General features: G+C 42.8%; 1 protein-coding gene across 4 annotated transcripts in view; it reads right to left on the bottom strand.

Moving 5' to 3' along the window:
• The window catches only part of LOC120745969 (polypyrimidine tract-binding protein 2-like), a 31,150-nt gene extending 16,689 nt beyond the window's left edge, over positions 1–14,461 (bottom strand). Inside the window, exons 1-11 of one of the 4 annotated variants that reach the window (XM_040051202.1) lie at positions 14,323–14,461; positions 13,279–13,306; positions 11,555–11,615; positions 10,382–10,554; positions 9,987–10,127; positions 9,604–9,750; positions 9,419–9,529; positions 6,387–6,597; positions 3,477–3,592; positions 1,626–1,659; positions 937–1,029 (exon numbers count right to left, since the gene is read on the bottom strand). In XM_040051202.1, coding sequence (XP_039907136.1) covers positions 937–1,029; positions 1,626–1,659; positions 3,477–3,592; positions 6,387–6,597; positions 9,419–9,529; positions 9,604–9,750; positions 9,987–10,127; positions 10,382–10,554; positions 11,555–11,615; positions 13,279–13,306; positions 14,323–14,408 — 1,201 coding nt within the window. In that variant the 5' untranslated portion in view covers positions 14,409–14,461. The remainder of the gene's footprint in view (positions 1–936; positions 1,030–1,625; positions 1,660–3,476; positions 3,593–6,386; positions 6,598–9,418; positions 9,530–9,603; positions 9,751–9,986; positions 10,128–10,381; positions 10,555–11,554; positions 11,616–13,278; positions 13,307–14,322) is intronic. The other 3 variants (XM_040051203.1, XM_040051204.1, XM_040051205.1) reach the window with 3 other exon arrangements.
• Between the last annotated feature and the right edge of the window lie 3,059 nt (positions 14,462–17,520).

The raw sequence follows: 17,520 nt of genomic DNA, 5'->3' as shown, positions 1-17,520 counted from the left end.
CGATATGCCTGCTGCTCGGTCTGTGGACCATGGCGTTGTTTTTTCTAACCATTTCCCTTGTTGCCAGGTTTTAAAAACGGCGGTTTTGATTTTCATGAATGAGACACTCTCGTGACGCCACTGACTAGCCAACTGGTGGCATGCAGTCTGTTGACGTCACATTTTGGGATCATTTGGAACCATGGCCAAGTAGGTGCTAAAAAAAAGGACCTGTTACCTGGTACTATGACCTAATGGCAAACCCTGAAAACTGTGACAAGCCAACCTGAATAGGTACTAATTGAAAAGGGGCTTAAGTGTCCTGTATGATGACAAACAGAAGGACTCTTTATTTTTTTTATTTTATTTTTGCATAAATGGATAACAGTTTGCTGGTAAATTGCAAACTGCATCTAGGACAAATAATGTTACACTGCTAACTTCATCTCTTTTAAAGTATCTGCAGAAAACATGCAGACACAGAGGTAGCCAATGAAAAAGCTGAGTGCATGCTGACCCCGAACCATGTGTAACAAAGGCAGCGATGAACAGTCTATTTCTACCTGTATGTGTGTTTCTACAGTGAAATCACTGGTTGCCATCTTTGCTTTGTGTTCTTATGTAAAAACTAAAAGCACAAATGCATATCGTGAGGACACACACACACTGTGTGTCCTCACGATATGCATTTGTGCTGGTGTGTGGGACTGTATTCTAATGTTTATATTGTTAGCTGCCAATTATACAAGCCTGCGTTTCAGCTCATTTTACTGAGTAAAAAAGTAACAGAACAAGTTGTGTACAGAATTACTTTCTCTGGCAAGTAATGACTGTGCTGCATTATATTTAAGAAAAGTGTAATGATCAACACAGGACCAAAATATTTATTACACAGCATACTACGGGACTTGCACTACAGACCAGTCAGACATCCATATAACAGAGATATCCACTTACCTAGCTGGGCCTGATTGGACTCAGACATCTGTATGAGAGCACTGTCCTTCTTGTTGTAAAGAATTTTCACCCTCTGGACATCACCATACACTCCTGTGACAGACCCAGAAGCCGGCAATAGGAGAAGAGGTTGGGATGAAAAAAAGCAGGCAGTTAGAAAAATCTCAAGGTTTCACAGGAGACAAAAACAAGGTACAGCAGAGACGACAGCATAGAGAAACAGGTTTATTTTAGACTGTAGAGTGTGAGGTGTATGAAAGTGTGTGAAAAAACAGATAAAGGATAAAGAAGAAGCACCCTCTAAGCAGAAACGTTATCAAGCTATGTGAGATAGCTAAAAATAAAAACAGCATGCAAAAACCAATGGCTTAGACATGCATTAACTTCTTACTAAGTAGTAAATTTTAGGGCAAAGTAATGACATGACATCACCCAAACCAATTAACAGGCGGTCAATGAGGATTCAAAATGACCAAATCTACAATCAGCAAACAAATATAGAGAAGCTTGTAATGCTAACAATGACAATATTAATAATAACTATGATAATAATAATAGTAATAATAACAATAATAATAATAGTAACAACAACAACAAAAAGTCAGAATGAAAGTAGAATAGAAAGAGTAGATACAAGAAAGAAAAGTAGAGCTAAAGAAAGAAGAGAGAGAGAGCTAACGATAACATACCGAAGAGGGTAAACAGACTTTGGGGCGTAACCATCTTTAGAGGGAGAGAAGAGCAACAAGCAGCGTGAGACAGGTAGAGAGGTAGAAGAGTCGGAGCGGAGCGGAGGTAGAGATGGACAGATCGATCCAGAACGGAGGTAGGTAGGAGGAATGGTGGTTTTTGTTTTTCCCCGGAGAGTGATGGAGGTGGTGGGTCATGGAGGAGGGGAGCAAGCGGTGGATGAGGGGTCATGGAGGGGAAGAAGGGTTGGTTAATATGGGAGGAAGAAAGGGTGATTGAAGGTTATAAATTTATAAAATCCCCACCAGCACACGGAGTGAAGGTGGAGCAGGGTGGAGAGAGAGAGAGAGGGGGAGAGAGCGAGAGAGAGAGAGAGGGAGAGAGCGAGAGAGAGAGAAATCAGGGAGGCAAATGCAAATTTGGGTAAGGAAATTTAAAAAATGAGGAATGGGGGAGGGACAAAAAAATAAAATACAGGTCAGTACACTGGAATAATGCAAGTAGTTTGGTCAGAGATAATGGCTTGGATCAATGTTGTCTTTGGAGAAAATAGAGCAAAGTTTAAAAAAAACAAAACTGGCTTTCATCCTAGACAAGCGTGGGATAAAGGTACATTCATCTCAAATCATAATAACTTATTAATATTCAAACTCATTCACAACAATGGGACAAATAGAACATGCAGCAGCTGTGAGAAAACTGAATGTCTTTCAGCAATGGTGTGACACGAGTTCACAAGGAGATTAGATAGCATGCAGTATAAAAGGCAACAAAATCTTGCATGCAAGAGTTGATGTGAAGGCCACTTCAGTATAACATGGCATTCACACAAATCCACAAAGCTAAAAGAAAGCATGAGCACAGTATCTTAACATCAGGGCTTTAAGTGGTGTAGATACTGTCCAAAGGCAGAATAACACAACCGTTCACAGAGATGAGCAGAGCAGACAAGTCAGATGCCAAATCAGTTTAAACACACAAACCAAAAACAGAAGAAAAGGGATAAAAGAGCAAGCAGCAGGTGTTTGTTCCCAGGGCTTAGACACAGTTAGGAGACCACAGAATGATTTCATATGAGCTTTAATATGAGCTGAGGAGAGGTGAGGAGAGCTTAGAGAGAAAAAGAGAAGACAGACAGTTAGCAGAGTTAGATGCAGTTTGACAAGAGAAGGGAAGGCTTGATTATCAGAACAGGAAAGAGGGGAGAGGGTTCGGGTGCCTATGAAATAAACGTCAAATCCCGCAGTCACCAAGTGCACCAAAAAAGGAAAAACAGGGGGGGAGAATAAGTTCTTGCTTTTAAGAACAACACAAAATTACAGTAAAGAAATGTTCATAGGAAAAGTATTTTATAAAACTAGACCTACAACAGGAGCCCAGATGTAGAACATCAACTGCTCCACACAGCTCAGTGATTACAATGAAAATGGTGTCTACACACACTGGTTAGGAGGTAACACATACAGGCAACAGGCTATCTGAATGCGAACAAATATTATACAATCAAATGAACCTTTGGGAAACTACAGCTTACATAAAGGAAGCCTTGTTTTTCCTGGAGTTCTAAGACTACAAAGTTCATGAAAACCAAACTGTGTTCAGTCTGTGTGTGTCTCACACAAAAGCAAACTAAATTATCAAGATTAACAGATTCAAGTGTCAAACATGAGTTTTTTTATACACATCTTTAATGACAAGCACAAGAAAACAAATCTGGAAATAGAAAAACTGACCCACAGCGAGCAACAGAAAAAACAGGAACAGATGAATGGAGGTGGTGTGTAGGAGCGGTGGAGTTTTAATTGTAGACTTTCCATTTTACTGGTGTTACTGGTGTCAGTATTACTAACCTCTTCATTGAGGTTGCTAACCAGCAGGACCCCACTGGAGCCTGTCTGCCCAGCGAGGGCCACCCTCCCCGCTGCAGCAGCAGCAGCTGCAGCCGCACTCAGAGGGTTCAGGGCTCCTGACGGGAAGCAGAAAATCATTAACGATGTTGATGATGGTGACAATACATCATGGCAAGAACACAGTACAACCCTCTCAGTGGATACAAGTATCAAAATTGGCACTTAGCATCAAACCCTGCATGTCTGACCACACAAAACAGTTTTTTTGTACCATACACAAAGACGTTTTCTGCTGTTTGATACACTGGATGCACTTTATCATTGTTTTCCAAAAATGATCACAGTAACTGTAACAACCGCAGTAATGCAGCCCAGACACACAGGGTTGTGTTTCTCTTCCTCCTGGGTATCTATCACATGCGAGGTGAATGGTGTTACCCTCTTAAAATAATCTCAAAATAAGAATGTGGACATGTAGTTGTAGGAATAGTAGTTTTTGTTTCACCCAACCAGCTCTTACCAGTGGTGTTTAGAAGCTGTGATTTCAATAACCAGGGACACAGTTCAGCTTTGGAGCCAATCAAACTGAGGGCAGAACACAGACTGTTGTTCTACATTAGACCCTGACACAAGACAGAGGTTATATTGAATAGATGGAACAACTTATAAACATTACCTACGGTGGTTAACGTTCTATTTTGAGTTTCCTTTACGGTAATTCAACACACACTCACAACTTGACCCATGACACCTTAATGACTCCCATGATGACAGGGTGGGTCAACAACTCTCAGGATTACCTCCTAGGTGAAAACTCCACTACGCCATTTATTCTCTTTTGCTTATCCTCATCATGACCGCAGAGGAGGAGGAGTCTATCCCAGTTACCATAGGGCGAAAGGAAGGGTACACCTTACACAGGTCACCAGTCTGTCACACAGCTAACACAGAGAACCAAACAACCATTCACACTGTGGGCAATTTAGAATTGGACTGGTAATCTGGCATAACGGGCCAATGGACCAGCCTGAAGAGCTGTCGCACCAGCTGTACGAACACTGACAGCAGCCCATTCTTTCATTTTCATTACTGACACTGTACTACCCTTTGTGTCCTTGGGCAAGACACTTCACACGTTGCCTACTGGTGGTGGTCAGAGGGCCCGGTGGCGCCAGTGTCCGGCAGCCTCGCCTCTGTCAGTGCGCCCCAGGGTGGCTGTGGCTACAATGTAGCTGCCATCACCAGTGTGTGAATGTGTGTGTGAATGGGTGGATGACTGGTTGTGTAAAGCGCTTTGGGGTCCTTAGGGACTAGAAAGGCGCTATATAAATAAAGGCCATTTACCATTTACCCAATCAAATCTCTTAATGCAATCAGCCCCTCCCTTACCTTCATTGTGACCTCACACAGCTGGTACAAGAAGTTTATTATGGAAAAATTGAGGTGGAGCTAAAATGGTGAGAGAAAACAATAAAAAGAAACTAAGAATGGATTCAGCAAAATGTGTCAAATTAACTGACATGTTGGCTGTCAGGGCTGCCGCACCATGAACAGTAATACCAGCAACAACTAGTAACCAGGCCTCAGAGTCACAGGAGGCTGCTGCTGCTAGCTCCAGCTGTAGAGACAATATGTAGATGGTATGATAAGCTATGTACATTAGACTATACGGCAAGATTTAAGAAAGGGCACTAACTCACGTACACACGAAGAAACTTCATCAATTGGTTTAAGGCTAAATAAGGGAACCCAGTCAGTCAGTGGTACCAAGTCTCATGTTGTGGTGGTGACGGTCCAAGAAATGTGACTGGTGCAAAACCAAGCTTTTACCTACTGCAGAAACTGTCAGAAGCAGACACCGTGTGGATGCAAACCTGAATCTGTGGTCTTACCTGCACAGAAATGTGCATGTGCAATATTTGAGACCAGACACATTTCTGCAATTACACAGATTTGGGGGTTTAAATTAAACAGAGGAGCTTTTTATTTTGTGTATTAGACACACCCTTGCTCTGCTCAACCTCCACAGAGAAAATGACAAAGTCAGTATGAGAAGAGGGACACCTCAGTGTCAACCATGTTCATTTAATTTTGTGAAACATACTGGGACTAATTCCAAAGTATGACTGGGAAGTGAGTGAGCAATTTAAAAATGTAAGTGGCTAATAGGATTTATCAAATTAATGGTTCCAGAGACACAAATATTTCTGGTGCTTGAATCCACTTTTGAAAGGATGTAGAGATATCTGCAGCAGGAACAACGGGCACTTTAAGATCCTTCCTTATATCTTTTCTTCTTGCCACTGTATTCAAAAAACCTGAATCCTACTGACCAGCAAAGGAAAAACAAACAAAGAAACAGCTTACTCTTAAAGAGGTGATCTTATGATCAATTGCGATCAAGTGCATCCAAGTGTATTACAGTACCTAGCTGCTACTTAACCACTTAATTCCTACGGAAGCAGTAAGGGTGTGCTTAGTTTTTGACAGGCCAGCTTCTACGTATATTTTATGTTAAATAAATGTCACGTACTGTCGTTCATCAGTCTATAAAGCATTTCTAGCAGAAAAGCACTGAATAAGAGCCGGTCCTTATCTAGACTGTATTTAGCTCATTAGCCTGCTGCTAAGGACCAGATTATGTTAATTATGTGTAAAAGAGAAAGTTGTTTTTTTAGTTGTTAGTTTAATTAGTTCATGTGGTTATCAATCTGAACTTATTTGATCTGATAATTTACCATTTTTTTAAAAAAAGGAGGGGAAAAAGTAATATTTACAAATGTAAGTTTGATGAAAACATCTCCTTTGAAGATGCACGTGTGAATTCCCGTCACACCAACCTAATGTAGAATGCAGAGTGAGAACAAACAACGTCAAGTTCAAAAGAGGAAAGATAAAAGTGGGATCTACCTGGGATCTTACCGAGGAGAGAACTGGAGTCTTTGCTGAAAGCAACGGCAACTGTGGGGTCAAAACTGGGCTGGCCATCACCAGCTGGCAGCTCAGGTCGGGTGTAGTCGCGACTCTTATCATTGTTGTACTTCACATTCAGGTTGACCAGCTTGGAGAAGTCAATACGGAGTGTGCAACAGGAATTGTAGATGTTCTGGCCATCCAGTGCCTAGGAGGAGAAAAATGACATCTGTGCTCAAGAAGTGAAAAGGTCGTTACACCATTTGTTATTATTGACGGTAGCAGCACGACGCCGCTTCGCCGAGTCTGGCACATTGACCATTTAACTATTAGCCACATTTTATGATTAACGTAGCTGCTACTGGACTGGGGTTAGATAAAAGATGAACAGCAGACTGAATACTGAGCCATGACAGAACAGATTACAAATCCATGATCGTGCTGGCTGTGGGGGAACTGTAGATTCAATTCAATTTTATTTATATAATCACAACAACAGTCGCCTCAAGGCGCTTTATATTGTACAGTAGACCCTACAATAATAGATACAGAGAAAAACCCAACAATCATATGACCCCCTGTGAGCAAGCACTTTGGCGACAGTGGGAAGGAAAAACTCCCTTTTAACAGGAAGAAACCTCCAGCAGAACCAGGCTCAGGGAGGGGCGGGGCCATCTGCTGTGATTGGTTGGGGTGAGAGAAGGAAGATAAAGATGGATAAAGACATGCTGTGGAAAAGGGACATTAAGATAAGATGGGGCCTGATTATTAGATGAACTCTGCAGAGTCCAGAGCATGGATACCGTATTTTCACGACCATAAGGCGCACTTAAAAGTCTTAGATTTTCTTCAAAAAGTGCGGCGCGCCCTATGTGTTGTAAGGAGGACGTAGTAGAGAACACCATGAGAACGTTAAAGGGTGAAGTGTGGGCGTTGATCGTATATACCGGGACAATCGCACATACCTGTATAAAAGAACAGGTATGTGCATTATGCAGGACATCGTTCTTTTAACAACCCTGAAAATGGCAAAGAGACACGCTTACGAAGCACAGTTTAAACTGAAGGCCATCAGCTACGCGGAGGAACATGGAAATCGAGCAGCGGCGAGAGAATTTAAGATTAACGAATCGATGGTTCGCAAATGGAGGAAGCTGGAAAACAAGCTCCGGCAGGTCAAGAAAACGCAGCTGAGTTTCCGCGGACATAAGGCGAGGTGGCTCGAGTTGGAGGAAAGACTCGAGCGGTGGATCATCGAGCAAAGAGCGAGCGGGAGAAGCGTTTCGACGGTCACCATTCGGCTAAAAGCAGTTTCACTTTCACTTTTTATGAAACGGTGCCATTTTTCCATCAGGACCGGGACTACGGTAGCGCAGCAACTTCCAGCGGATTATAAGGAAAAGCTGGCCATCTTCCGCTCCTACTGCAGCAAACACATCGCCGACAAACACATCCAGCCCAGCCACATCACTAACATGGACGAGGTCCCGCTCACTTTCGACATCCCGGTGAGTCACACTGTGGAGAAGAAGGGGACCAGCACGGTAGCGATACGCACAACGGGGTATGAAAAGTCTTCTTTCACTGTTGTGCTTGGCTGCCATGCTAATGGACAGAAACTGCTGCCTATGGTGATTTTTAAGCGAAAGACTTTGCCTAAAGAGAAGTTTCCAGCAGGAATCATCATTAAGGCAAATGAAAAGGGCTGGATGGATGAGGAAATGATGAAAGACTGGCTGAGGGAGGTGTATGTAAGGAGACCAGGTGGTTTTTTCCACGCATCACCATCGCTGTTGATCTGTGACTCTATGCGTGCCCATCCCACAGCCGATGTGAAAAAACTTGTGAAGCAAATGAACTGTGAGCTTGCTGTCATTCCGGGAGGCCTGACAAAGGAACTCCAACCGCTGGACATCGGTGTGAACCGCCCGTTCAAAGTAAGGCTGCGAGCGGCCTGGGAGCGATGGATGACCGGTGGAGACCACAGTTTCACTAAGAGTGGAAGGCAGCGCCGGGCGAGTTACGCCACAATTTGCCAATGGATTGTAGATGCTTGGGCTAACATGTCTGCTGGCACTGTTGTTCGAGCTTTCGCAAAAGCCGGCATCGTTTCCGAGGAGCCGCACGGCACGGAAAGTGACTCTGACGGTGAAGACAGTGAACCTGGCATGTTTGATGGAGATTTAGCGCAGCTGTTCAATTCAGACACAGAGGATGAGGACTTCGATGGGTTTGATGATAAAAATGTGAGTACCAAACTCAGTTTTGCTCCTGCTTTATTTTTAAATACGCACACTTGTATGCTTGTGTGTTGTTGATGATGACGATTATTGGTAATAAAAATGTGAGTACCAAACTCAGTTTTGCTCCTGCTTTATTTTTAAATACGCACACTTGTATGCTTGTGTGTTGTTGATGATGACGATTATCGGCAATAGAAATGTGAGTAAGGTACCGAATTCAGGTTTGCTCCCGCTTTATTTTTAAATACGCATACGGTACTTGTATGCGCCCTATGGTCCAGTGCGCCTTATGTGTGTGTTAAATACAGTAAGGGCACACATAACTGAGACTGCGCCTTTTAGCACAGTGCGCCTTATGGTCGTGAAAATACGGTAACTAATGCAGGCAGGGCAGCCTGAGCTTTCAGGCTTGAGGACCAGAGGTGACGGCCTGAAAAACTGCAGACTGAGGGAAGCTGAAAGCAGATGTGGACAACACAGTAAAAAGTAACTTTTCTACTTTTACAGTAACTTACAATCTTTTTGACAGTAAGCGCTCAGGTTTTTATATGATAAAATAAAACAATCTGAAACTTAAACACTTATTTTGTTAAATAGAAATTATAAATGGGAAAATTGGATGAAAATTAACTGGAAGTTTTTCAAGATAAGACTTCATCACCTTTACTTATATAGTTGCAGGATTGGGGGGGTGTCAAAAATGATAGAGTATTTTCCGAAGACTCATATCGAATTTGAAAATCTAATACTGGGACAATCCTATTAGACATGAAAACATGACCATACCAGTTTGGCCTGCTGTGCACTGACAGGATCGCTGAACTGCAGAAGAGCCTGGAACTGATTGTTCTTGGTGAACGTGATTATCTTCATGACTGTGCCAAACTTGGAGAAAATCTGTCAAGACAAAGAAACTGGAGGTTTCTTGTTCAGCCACAAGCAGCAAATACTCTTTGTTAACTGCTGCCTACCTGTTGCAGTACGTCCAGTGTTACAGGGTAGAACATGTTATCAATAATGATGCGCAGCACAGGACTGGAAACTGCAGCCAGGACCTCCTGTACCTCGGACCCTGGTGACTGGGCTGCTGACACTGCTTGCAGCACGGCCTGGGTCCGCTACACCCAAACACAAGCACACCACACAGCTATTAATGTAGATGGCAAATATCAAACAGGCACCTTCTACGGCTGTTTCTTTTGTAATGATTCCAGATATTTCCAAGCATTTAATGCAGCCAAATAACAGCATGCATTTGCAATCAAGCAGTGATGAGGCACACGAGTTGAAAGCATGTTTTAAAAACATGAAGCTGTGCAACAACTAACACATCAGTCTGTTAGTTTCCACTAACCTGATTAGCAGCATCAGTTTTCAGTTCTTTGTGATTGGAGTACTGAATAAACACTTGGATGTTACGGATAAGGGGAGTTACTTTGGAGTAGTAGTTAACCATAGTGACAGCTGCCTCCTCTGTCCCCATCTCCAAGAACGCCTGAACGTTAGAAGAGAAGGCAAAAGAAGAAAGGAAGAAAAAGCTGAATTTGTTGACTCACTCTTACTTGGTTATTTTAATAATGAAATTCAACATGTTGCAGTTCGACTGCGTCTGGAACAATTGTCAGATGCATTTACATGCTGTTGTCTAAGAATTGCTTGTCCTGCGTGAATTTATCTGTGCTTTCAAATTGAGCCTAACAACTGTTTTGGATGAAATTATACAAATGCTAAACAGCCTGATTCACTTACCTGATTCTTTCCCTTCAGTGTGAGAATATTGGTTACTTTGCCAAAGGGGAGGCCGAGGGCAATGACCTCAGTCTCTGAGGCCTCGTTTGGCAGCTTCCTAATGTGGATCACACGAGACGGCAGGGCCTCCTCCACCCTTAGCTTCTTACTATCACTGCCATTGGGAGCCCCATCTAAGATTTCAGGAGAAATGCTGATTAACTGAAAGGTGCACTACAATGACACACTGGGATCTTAAAGGTAAAGCTCGTGATTTTCTGCTACCGTCAACAAATGTCGAGAATTAGACACAATGAGGCAAACTTAAAAAAACAAACAAACAGAACATTTCCTGCATCAGCAAGTATGCTAGGATCCACACGGCACTGTGACGATTACAATGCGCTAATTTTTTGTGCAGTGAGTGAAAAGGATTATCCGACGAGTTGTTCAAGAACCAAGGAGGAAGTGTGGAGAGCGACAGGAATCAGCAGGTACAACTGTTTCAAAGGAGACCCAACTGAAAATCTGTGGAAGCTAAAGCTCAGAGTTCCTAGAAGGGGCCAACAGATCCTTCAGTTTAAGACTGTCCGTGTGGAAGACTGGGCCAAAATCACTCGTGTAACTAGTTTCTCCATACAGGAGCCATCTTGAGTATTAAATAGCATTAAATACATTTCAGTAAGCCTGTTCAATAACTTTTCCCAGTTCAAATGTTCCAAGACAGGACTGGAGCTGTTCCAGAGACTGAAAGTGTGGCTGTGTACAGCGAGGAAAAGAACAGTTGAGCTTGTGTCCAGATAGATCCTTGTGAAACAAGGAAACTCCATCAGAGTATCGAAAGCTGGCATACCGGGAAGTTCAACTGCACAAGGAAGCTAGCAGATATGCTTAGGCCGTGTCACGAACTCAACAGGGGCAGTGTGGGAAGTGGAAGAACATCAGAAAAACCTTCATGCATGGAATGATAACATTTAAACAGAGAGGAGGGATATCCTCCATGTCTGTTCCAGCCACTGGCTATGGTGTGTAGGTGCCCTCCTACTAAGGAGCGTGATGTTACCCACCAAACAGCTCTCTCCACCTAAACTCATGCAGCCTACTTCACCTAATCCTTAGATCTGCTGTATCGACTGGCTGCATGCAAACTCCATCAATCCCCTCAGAGTTCATGGGCGGTTGGAACGAACTCACCACTGTTACTGCTCATGCCAGAGTTGGAATTGTTGTACATACTCAGCTCATCCGATCCTCTCTGTGGAAGGAAAAAAACACAGCATCAGGCACTGCTGAGAAAAAGACTTTCCTGACAGGCCCTTGAAGACAAAACATCACACTAATGGTTTCGCTCCTCTGCCTGTGTCAGTTTAAATTGCTAAAAGTAAGATGTAGGGATGTGTCATCTCACCCTGAGCTATACAAGGTCTCTGAAGGCCTGCTGGCACTGCCAGGCACCCTCTGCTCTTAAACCCTGACTGATGGGATGGCAACCAACATGGCTAGGGACCCATCTCACACACAACTTTCTAATAGTTTCATATCCCACCTCTTTGTGGAGGTGTCGCCGAATTTGAACTGTTTGTTCTTCTGTCACTTGCAGGCTCAGCTACAGAAACATGGTACAGATAAATTCAAAGGGGAAAAGTAGCCCGAGTAAGGCCAAAATGGTGAGCACACAATGTGTCACAGCCAACAGGGTAGGAGTAATGGGTCTTCTAACAGCTGGAAGCCCTCTGGTCTTTGCCTCAAACACTGAAATACTGATGAGATAAACCCATTTCCCAGGAGCACACTATCAGAACAATCTGGCAGTTCAGCCTTTACACACCTTAATGTACCTGGCACTCAACAAATAAGATTAGCTGCCCGGAGCAGCTAAACGCATTCACGAGCAAACAAGTGTGAAATGTGGAGTAACTTTTCCACATGCATATTTACTGGAGCAATATAAGGAATATAAGGTTTCAGGTTCACCCATTCTTATCCTCAGTCTGAATAAACACACTGACACAATAACTGGGAGGCACATGTCAGATTAAAACACGGATGTTTTCAAGTGGAACTTGTTTAATAGTCAAAGCACATAAATCCATCTGTTAACCGATAACAAATAAGTCACACACATATTTTGCTTTCTTGCAACACATTAGAGCTTCAGACATGATTATTCAGAATTTAAATAGAAAAGAACATTAACACTTATTGATGTTTATGAATGGACTCCATCGTTCCCTGAATTAAACATCATCTACAGGTGGTGGATGATTAGTGGTTAGTTCAATACTGCAGGATAAAAGTTCTATTCCTAAGAAAATGTATTATTAAGCTCAAACAGCATGCTCTTAGGAAACAGTATACATACAACAGTCATTACTAATGCAGCTTCTTCCTTGCCATAAGGGGTCGCCACAGCAAGTAGCGTCACCTGTTTGATTTGGCAGTTTAACACCAGATGCCCTGCCTGAGTTTGAACCAACAACCTTTCACTTGTCAAGCAAACTTATTAACCACTACACCTTGGAGCTACGCTAATGCAGCACACACACAGACAAAAACAAACAAAAGACCACCTGCTTTATTTTTGGTGGTCTCCAAGTTCTATATACCCCCATCTAGGGATTGGAACCGAGAGCCGGTTCTTGTAGAGAACAGGAGTCTCTGTTTCTACCTGTTAATTACTCCCAGGAGGATTAAGTAAAGTACTGCGTTACTTGTTTTCAGTTCAGTTTATTTACACAGCACCAAATCACAACAGCAGTCGCCTCAAAGTGCTTTATATTGTAAGATAGACCCTACAGTGATACACACAGAGAGAAACCCAACAATCATATGACCCCCTATGAGCAAGCGCTTTGGTGACAGCGGGAAGGGAAAAGCGTTCTGCATGTTTAAGTATGTACACATGTAAAGAACCTCACCTTCACACCAACTGCAACATCACTGATGCTGAAAGAAATAATTTTGTGTTCACAATTAAGGGATTTAAAACAGCAGAACAACATAAAACAGAAACATACAAAACAGCATTAGATATGAGTAGATATCAGCGTATTCTCATGACACTCCAGTCCATAACACACAGAACCAGAGCTGCTTCTTAACTCCACACTGTGCACTGACTGAATACATGGACCCTTTATGAATGTTATTACAGCCGCTTATACATGCAGTCTATTTCCTTTTCTGTGCTGATATGTAAATAGCTTTGCCAAACGTGTATTCTACGCCTACATGACCTACTGCCTTTCCATCCACCCGCCTCCCCACGAGCTCACTTATGATTCATAACATCTTTAATTAACGTTCACGTTATTCTCGCTTCGACCCCAATGAACAGATACTATAAATGACACACTGTAGTACACTTGTAATACTAGTAACTCAACGTGATACGTCAAGTTTAACTTTGATATCAACAGGAGGTATAGCTTAACTGTTTCTATGCTTTAACCGTAAAACTCCACAAAATAGGATGTTTTTAACCGGAAGTTAGGAATACTGATTTAAAGTAAGGGCACGTTTCACTCTCTTTACCTTTTACATACACTGGTTATTTAAAAGCAGTCAGGTGCTACACAAAGGAGCAGTGGTAGTGTAGCATGTAGTTAGCATAACGGTTTGCTAAACTTTATTAGCCGAGCCGGTAGCAAGCTACTGTCAAGTACAACTTGGGAAAAAAAGAAGCATTTTTCCCTGAAAGCGTCGCTTTATATGAGAGGCTTATAAATAACAACTAGAACAGTTCATGAAAAACAGCGACTCGGTGCTAAGTTAGAAAAGCATGCTAACATTAAGCCGTTCCTAAATAGCAAAGAAAAATGCGGCGCTATGGAAACCCGCTAACACAACATTCCCATTTCCCCCATAGCTCTCTCATAAAATGACGTTTTCACATAGTTACACCTCTGCTGCCGTAATATGTGTGAAATGCCGTGTAGTTAGCTTCACTGATTTAATATTACCCGTCCATTTCTGTAATAATCTCGGCGCCTCCGTGTTTGCTCCTGTTTTTTTCCCGTTTTTGCCGACACTGCACACAAGCTACCATGCAAGTGAAATCAAAATGGAGGCGCTGTGGCCTGAGTCGGTGACGCAAACACCCGAGAAGTGCCGAAACTGTGAACGCGCCGCTTCGCTGCAGGGGTCCTCAATACTGACTCGCTCCGTTCACTCCAATGGACCGTTTTTAGTTAGCAACATACGTTCTAATGACATATTATTATTATTATTATTATTATTATTATTATTATTATCATTATTATTATTTTTACGTTGACAAACACAGGGGTTTGGGATTAACCTTTAAAAGGCAGGATATTATTCGCACTTCTAAATTACCTTGTGCATTATATTACTGGATTATCCAGAGATGTTAGATCCGGAAGATACATAATATCAACCACAAATAACTAATGAATTATAAACTGCTTGTTCATGCAACATTGTGACATTTAAAAAGGCTGCAAAATTGGACGTTTTGTTGGGTTGCAGGCCAGTCTGTGTAGTTTCTAAGGGCCACAACCACAGGGGGAGGGGGGAGCAGGAACATGACTTTCTGTGTTCAACACACTGTGGTTTTAGTACTTGAACATATAAATTAAAATCTGTTACATTTAAGCCCTTGTCAGATAAACCTCTTCACATGAGAAGATTTGAAATCCTAAGAATCTGCAGACTTTGCAGTACTTCTGAGGGTTGGAAAACTAACCTCTGGTTAATCTACATAGAGGTTGGGCAAGATTGAAACAGTGCCATCATAACATCTCAATGTTTTGATTACCCTAAAGTTGCATACCGTATTTTCACGACCATAAGGCGCACTGTGCTAAAAGGCGCAGTCTCAGTTATGTGTGCCCTTACTGTATTTAACACACACATAAGGCGCACTGGACCATAGGGCGCATACAAGTACCGTATGCGTATTTAAAAATAAAGCGGGAGCAAACCTGAATTCGGTACCTTACTCACATTTCTATTGCCGGTAATCGTCATCATCAACAACACACAAGCATACAAGTGTGCGTATTTAAAAATAAAGCAGGAGCAAGACAAAGTTTGGTACTCACATTTTTATCATCAAACCCATCGAAGTCCTCATCCTCTGTGTCTGAATTGAACAGCTGCGCTAAATCTCCATCAAACATGCCAGGTTCACTGTCTTCACCGTCAGAGTCACTTTCCGTGCCGTGCGGCTCCTCAGAAACGATGCCGGCTTTTGCGAAAGCTCGAACAACAGTACCAGCAGACATGTTAGCCCAAGCATCTACAATCCATTGGCAAATTGTGGCGTAACTCGCCCGACGCTGCCTTCCACTCTTAGTGAAACTGTGGTCTCCACCGGTCATCCATCGCTCCCAGGCCGCTCGCAGCCTTACTTTGAACGGGCGGTTCACACCGATGTCCAGCGGTTGGAGTTCCTTTGTCAGGCCTCCCGGAATGACAGCAAGCTCACAGTTCATTTGCTTCACAAGTTTTTTCACATCGGCTGTGGGATGGGCACGCATAGAGTCACAGATCAACAGCGATGGTGATGCGTGGAAAAAACCACCTGGTCTCCTTACATACACCTCCCTCAGCCAGTCTTTCATCATTTCCTCATCCATCCAGCCCTTTTCATTTGCCTTAATGATGATTTCAGCTGGAAACTTCTCTTTAGGCAAAGTCTTTCGCTTAAAAATCACCATAGGCGGCAGTTTCTGTCCATTAGCATGACAGCCAAGCACAACAGTAAAAGAAGACTTTTCATACCCCGTTGTGCGTATCGCTACCGTGCTGGTCCCCTTCTTCTCCACAGTGTGACTCACCGGGATGTCAAAAGTGAGCGGGACCTCGTCCATGTTTGTGATGTGGCTGGGCTGGATGTTTTTGTCGCTGATGTGTTTGCTGCAGTAGGAGCGGAAGATGGCCAGCTTTTCCTTATAATCCGCTGGAAGTTGCTGCGCTACCGTAGTCCTGGTCCGGATGGGAAAATGGCACCGTTTCATAAAACGAAAGCACCAAGACGGACCTCCTTGGAAATGTTCAATGTTCATCTCTTCAGCTAGTGAAACTGCTTTTAGCCGAATGGTGACCGTCGAAACGGTTCTCCCGCTCGCTCTTTGCTCGATGATCCACCGCTCGAGTCTTTCCTCCAACTCGGGCCACCTCGCCTTATGTCCGCGGAAACTCAGCTGCGTTTTCTTGACCTGCCGGAGCTTGTTTTCCAGCTTCCTCCATTTGCGAACCATCGATTCATTAATCTTAAATTCTCTCGCCGCTGCTCGATTTCCATGTTCCTCCGCGTAGCTGATGGCCTTCAGTTTAAACTGTGCTTCGTAAGCGTGTCTCTTTGCCATTTTCAGGGTTGTTAAAACAACGATGTTCCACATAATGCACATACCTGTTCTTTTATACAGGTATGTGCGATTGTCCCGGTATATACGATCAATGCCCACACTTCACCCTTTAACGTTCTCATGGTGTTTTCTACTACGTCCTCCTTACAACACATAGGGCGCACCGCGCTATAGGGCGCGCCGTACTTTTTGAAGAAAATCTAAGACTTTTAAGTGCGCCTTATGGTCGTGAAAATACGGTAAATGCCTCTTAAAGAATACTAGGAGTGGTGCTCAAAATGAAAATACAGAAAACTGGACATGGAAAAAGTGTACAGGATAAAAGTGTGTATAGTTTATTGAATCATTCTGAATAAACTGGACAGTTTCTTACGTCAAAGTTGTGTTTGAGCATATTTAGAGACTTAGAGACTTAGAGCTTTTTATTGTCATTGTGCAGTTTCTTGCACAGCGAAATTGGGTAGCTGGACCACAAAGCTGCTAAAGTAAGAAGAAGAGAAACCAATATACAACGAAGGCGGAAAAAAATAAATAAATGAATAGAATAAAATAAAAAGCAGTGTATATGTATACATATGTGAGTGGAACTATATACAGTACATGGTGTATGTGTAGGAAACATTGAAACAGACTGGGACCAAAATAATTGCACATGAGCCAAAAATATTGCACAGAACATGGAACATGGAAAGACTGAGATATTGCACATAGATGATCAACAGCAGTGTCAGGGTGGATGTGTTGGGGAAGTCTTTACACACTCTTAGTTTGCATTAAAAGTTCTGACAGCCCACGGGAAGAAGCTGTTCTTTAGTCTGTTGGTTT

The sequence above is a fragment of the Simochromis diagramma genome, unplaced genomic scaffold (genome assembly GCF_900408965.1).
Source record: "Simochromis diagramma unplaced genomic scaffold, fSimDia1.1 OVJJ01000644.1, whole genome shotgun sequence".
NCBI classification, from domain to species: Eukaryota; Metazoa; Chordata; class Actinopteri; order Cichliformes; family Cichlidae; genus Simochromis; species Simochromis diagramma.
Note: the sequence above shows the minus strand (reverse complement) of the source record. Positions and strands in the feature narration are given on the sequence as shown.